Raw genomic sequence first — 6,000 nt, forward strand, 5'->3', positions numbered from 1 at the left:
CGACGCCGGTTCATCTCCCTTACCAGATGGAGTGATAACTTCAAACCTCCACAAAGGACCAAACATAGACTTCTCTTCCACCCCGGAACGACTCTCTTTAACGGCTTTAGAGCCAGCAGCCCCACCATTCCCCCCCGTAGCACCCCGCCCCGAGCGCCGCACTGGCCTACGGCCATGGAGCGCCCTCAGACCCCCCAATAACCGTGAAACGTAGCGAAACCCCTCGTATAAATGTTAGGTGTTTAAATATAGTTTGAGTAGCAGCCATAGGAACAGTTCATCATGAGTAGTCAACCATGTTCCTTTTCACCACTTCCCTATGTATCATCGCTATGCATTTCCTTGTTTTACTCATTATTTCGTGCTATTCACCGTATCGTATCTTCGATTGCCTAGATTATTGTTGATGTCCCTCCTCGCCCTCCTGTTTTTTACCCCCTTGGCTGCATTTAATGCCACCGTGTGTAACTGTGATGGTGCGGCAAACCTGGGATTCCTGGAATTCACGGAGGAAGACTGCTCTTTCGAAGCCGCCCCCACTCCACCGGTACCCATTACGTACGCCATCTACTCTACACTACCAGAAGTTAAACGCTTTGCTGGCCACACGTGTAGCATGTGGGTAGCCACCACCACAGTGTACAAGGACTTCATGCAATGGAATCAAGTGTCTTACAGCCGCAACCCCATCGAAGTGGACGCCGCAACGTGCCGAAGGATGAGAGACACACGACAATGTCGAGGAAAGGCGATGGATATAACAGGGCCCAACTCGTTCGCCCTGGAAGGCCACCCGTTCGTGGAAACCAGTTGGCTTCGGACGGCGACAGAAAAGATGACCAACTGTCGCCTCGAAGAAGTGACCTTACAGAGCGAATGCCCGAACTGTACCATCAGCTCTCCACTTGGCGACATCCCTGGAGCAATAAACGGCTCTTTCAAACACAACCTCGTGACCCTCGTCTGGGACGATTCCTGGAAGGAAGCGAAGCCGTGTGAGTTAAGGGTTATCGAAAAGGGAATGGGCGTCAAGTACTCGACCGAAAACGACACTACCTTCCGAATTCGGGACCCAATTAAGCAGTTGGATTTTATATATGCAATGGTAAACAGTTCCGTCTGCGGAGGAGGAAACTTCACTGCCTACCATCCGGTTCTAGGAATGGACAGAGTCGTCATCGCGGTTCGGGAAGCCGCCAAGGGAACCGATCTCGTCGAGATGAGGCCAAAAGACGCGGACGCCGTAACCAAGATGGCGCTATCCGAAATGACACGGGCGGAGATCGAATACGCCAGTCATACACAATACATCAGAGACTTCGCAATGGACATTTCAAACCACCTGGCCCGAGAAATTCGTAACCTACAATGCGAAAGCCGGAGAACTGCCTTCCATGCCGCTACAACGACTGCACAATACGACGGATGGTTAGCCGCTAAGCATCTGGACCTTCCATTATGCACCAAGCTACTGGCGGTCGGGGCGTCCGTGTCCGTTTTGCAGTGTTTTCCCAGCAACGTCACCTTCGAGACGGTTTTCACGCCATGTGGAGCCCAACCTCGGTGGGGCAACCAGACCATCAACGTGGAAGGCTGGGAGCTCACGAAGTACTCCGATTGCTACTGGCACGCAAACTTCGTCAACTTCAACGGCAAAGCCCACACCTTCAAGAACAACACCTGGATGCCAATCAACCCCAACCTAAAGATACAAGGCCGCCGTTTCATCGACACCATGCCCCTGGAGGTCGATAACTCGTTGGGCATGATACTGCAGTTGCACCCAACAATAACGTCGCATCCCTTAAGTGCTTCAACCATCATGGCCGACATCCTGGCATACATACAGATGGGCTATGTCACAGAAATGTCGGGCGAACGACACGTCAACACAGTCCTCGTCCACCCCGGACAAGCACAAGACATCTCCTTCATGGCAAGGATCGGATACTGGCTCCGGAACTTCGGCATCATGTCGGGAGTAGGAGTATCCATTGCTCTGGCTTTCCGATTTTGCGGACTCGGTTCCCTCCTGGGTCTCTATATCCCCTGCTGTCGGTACTTTAACCCGTGCAGTTGGTTAACGCCACCTCAACCTGCTCATCGAGACATTGAGTTGGGACCCCAAGCAACCACCAACTTGGCCCCAACTGCTCCGGTCACCATTGTTAATATACCCCCGCCCCCAACTCCCGCCGGTTCCACAGGGCGGCTAGGATTAAACCAACAACCATACCTCATCCCACCCATTTCACATCCTCGTAGCCTAGCCCAACACAGAGAAGCAGCAGCCCTCCTCTCGCGTCCCTAGTATTAAAACCCCACGCGTTGATTGCCCCCTTAATTTTTCATGTATCATGCAATGTCGTAGATTTTATGTTAGTGTCCCTTAGAATAAACCCACCCAGAATCGTGCAGAGTATACCATGTACCCCGTAACACCCCACCAACCCTTCGACACCAAGCCGTCCTAATCCTTACCACACTCTATCCCTAGGCTCCAACCCTCCCCCTTACATCCACGGATGATCGGGAAGACCAGAAAGGTGGACAAGCGGCCTGGATCCCCGACCCGGACGAAGAAGACATCCTCTACTGTGCAGACTACTCATCCGACATGGAGGAATTCCGATACGTAGCGGCTTGCCCAGACGACGAAGAGGACATCCTGTACTGCGCGGACAACCCCGACGACGACGAGGTTATGTACGACGCAGACGTCTCAGATGACATCGACGACGTCTCCCTACTTTCGGTAGATAACCCTTGGGAAGAAGACTCCTTTTCCTCAGGCAACTCCACCCTCCCCTTAGATCCGATCGCACTACTCGAAGACAGGCCCTCACCATACTGTATGTCACCGGCCAGTGACGTCCAGGAAAGGGGCATAGACATTGCAGCGCTAAACGACAGCATCGCGAGGCTTCGTGGCGGAAAATGCAATGTCAGCTTCGTCAGCAGTCATTTCTCCCTGGACTCCGACGAAGAGGACCTGGCAGCAGCGCGGTATGTCGAACGCACCTATCGGTTACCTCCACAAAAGAAGCCGGAGTACGGATGGGAGATCGGTGAGCTGGACGTGTCCGGGAATCATTCGTGGAGCCGCAAGGAGGAGCCTTGGCCGCGGTCATCTACCCCTTGTCACAAAGGAAGAACCGCCGAAGAATAACTGACCCCCTTACGACCCAACCGCCCTACGCAATGTTGATTGCGGGACGCAATCTTGTAGGAAGGGGAGCTATGTAAGGACTCCCGCTAGAGTTAAGACGTTAATTAGAATTAAGTTAACTGCATTTAGTTTAAGTGTGTACAACCTCGTATTTCTCCCCAAACGCTTGACCTCCTTTTTACGCTATCTCTTTTATTAGTTTATTGCCCCTTCCGCTGACCAAGGTGTCAATACCCCCACCTTATCTCTCAACCTTGTTTCCCTCTTTTCGAACCAGTTCACATTTCTTCATGAACTGGTTGCTGATGTTTTCTCTTTTATTACCCCACGCCAACCTTAGCGTCCCCAAGCCAACTAGTGGTATAAAACCCAAAACACGATTCCTTTTCGCGAGTCTGCTCCTAGCTATGTGTGTGTTGGTTCTCTTGTAGCTGTGTGACCAACTTGTTAGTGTCGAGACGGTATTAGTTCTCTTGTAGCTGTGTAACCGACTTGTGAGTGTTAGAGACGAATTGAATAAACGGTTTACACCCTACCAACGCACGTCCTTTTCTTCATTCCGCGTTACCGTACCCTCTGTGAAGCCGCCTTCAACCCGAATCACCTGGCAGCAGAATGGAGTCGATTCAAACGTAAGTACCACTCCAACGTATCCTTCATTTCTTTCCTACAATCTGTTCATTTCATATCCGTGCAGCCGACGTGACTGGCTGACGGATCATAACCCCATAACATTGTTTACCACCCAAGACAGACTGCCAGAATACTTTTCCTTAATTGCATTAACCATAACTGTGTGTGTCTGTATTTCATTGTGTGCAAGTTAAATCAGTCACGTCAGACGTGACTGACCAAATATTGCAATGTTAAAAATTTTTATTTTATCTTTACAGAACATATTGGCTGATTTGGGAACAATTTACTGTGATGGAGGCAAGCTAAAGATCCAAGTTGAGTACAAGAATAAAACGAAAAACTTTTGCCCCGAAGAAATCTCTTCCTTGGTTTAACTCTCGATGATAATGACTGCTGAAGCTTATCTGGGCAAGACTGTGGTCAATTCTGTTGTTATTGTCCCTGCATATTTCAATGACTCCCATCGTCGTGCCACCAAAGATGCTGGAAGTAGAGTTAAAACATTCAGTGTAATTTCGAGAAACATTTTATATAAACAAGTCTGTGTTGCACAATCGGTGAGACAATATTGTAAACTCAGTACAAAATAATGGAATATCGTAAAATACAAAGAAGCCAGCATGAAAGCAAACGAAAGGATGTCAGTAAGATTAAAGATTTTTTAACAATAAACTAATGGCAATGGGCAGATGGCCCTTCGGTGTACACTCCGTTTACTTCCCTTACAGTCACATTGCATGCTTTCTTCCCCTTTATGCCTCGAAAAGTACTACGCCAAGTAACACCTGATTTATTTGTTTTTTAAACTCCGTAACGGAACCCCAAACCATCAAACAAAATATCTTTTCTCATTATAGAACCACCATCAACAACCCGAAAATTTTTCGCCAACGGAAGGGAAGTTGCACGCTTGATCTCCATCCCGTCAATCTGTTGAGAGCATCCTGGATCCACCATGTTTGACCTGCAAAAAAAGGGTTTATCATGTTATCAATACAATATCGTCAAAAAAATCTATTCACCTTTCGTTACTAGTTCCTGGAGTTGGAGAAGCTGGCAGTACTGTTGACATTACGGAATCAAGAATTGTGTTTGGCTGTAGGATATTGTCATGTAGGTTTGGGTGTTAGTTACTATCTATGTAGTTTGGGTATACTGATGTGTTTACTAAATGTAGGCATAAACATAACATGTTTTTCTGGGCCTAGAAGTGGACTTCCGGTCCACTTCTTCTGTGCCGATCAAACAGATAGACATCTGTTTGACTATACAATGTCCACGTGATTCTTACATGATTGAGCCCAACTATTCCTTTAAATAGAAAGGCCTATGCTAGGCTCAGGGCGATACTTTTGGAGTCAGTCTGTAGACTTGTGCTGTAAGAAATACAAGTTCTCCCTCTATTTTTCAGTTGTAGTAGTTACACAAGGTATTAAGGTGATTCTACCCCTTCGACGACGGGTGACAATATCATAGGGGAGGGTGGGGCTGAGCGGGACGGTGGGTTGAACGGGACAGGGGTATAATAACTAGTAGATCATGTTTTAAAATCCCCAAAAATCTATGTTGTTCATAACAACAGGGTTCGTACTGGACAAAAAATTGGGAAATTTTGATGCAATATTTCAGTGGTTACGGCCAAAATCGTTTTTTGGTCCAAATTTTTGTTAAAGAAAAAGCCGCTTTTTTTACTTTGTTCCCGAACGGGTAAATAAAGAAAAACAATTAATGGGATGAAGCTTGGCTATTCCCCTTTATTGATGAGAAAAGAGTAATTTGTTTAAGAAATAGTATAGCTTCTGTATCAATTCTACGAAAAGTATATTTTGGGGGTAACGTGGGACTTTGATTTGGGGCAATTTGGGACAAAAAGGGAAGTTAAGTGGGCGGAGACAAAAAGCCCGTGAAATCCCATAATTTAAAACGCTTCTCATATTTTTATATTCGAATAAAGCCTAATAATATTAAGAGTGATGCGTATTATGAAAAATAGTCATGCTTTAAAAAGTATGTTTTCAAAAGAAATGTAAATAAATTCAAGGATATTTAATTTTATTTTGACTGGTTTATTGGTTATAATTTATCAAATACTCAACAGGCAATTATTTCAAATATTTTATCGCCAACGATGGAGAATAGATGGACTTGATTTTCACATGACATAAGACATACATTAACTTGACGCTAATGTGTAA

The 6,000-nt window shown here is 46.6% G+C and overlaps 1 protein-coding gene across 1 annotated transcript; it reads left to right on the forward strand.

Moving 5' to 3' along the window:
* The first annotated feature begins 395 nt into the window (after positions 1-395).
* Positions 396-2,466, forward strand: LOC123471069. The gene has a single exon (XM_045171937.1). The coding sequence runs from the start codon at positions 407-409 to the stop codon at positions 2,309-2,311; it is 1,905 nt and encodes a 634-aa protein (XP_045027872.1). The 5' UTR covers positions 396-406; the 3' UTR covers positions 2,312-2,466.
* Positions 2,467-6,000: the final 3,534 nt, after the last annotated feature.

Source organism: Daphnia magna, linkage group LG4 (genome assembly GCF_020631705.1).
Source record: "Daphnia magna isolate NIES linkage group LG4, ASM2063170v1.1, whole genome shotgun sequence".
Taxonomy (NCBI): Eukaryota; Metazoa; Arthropoda; class Branchiopoda; order Diplostraca; family Daphniidae; genus Daphnia; species Daphnia magna.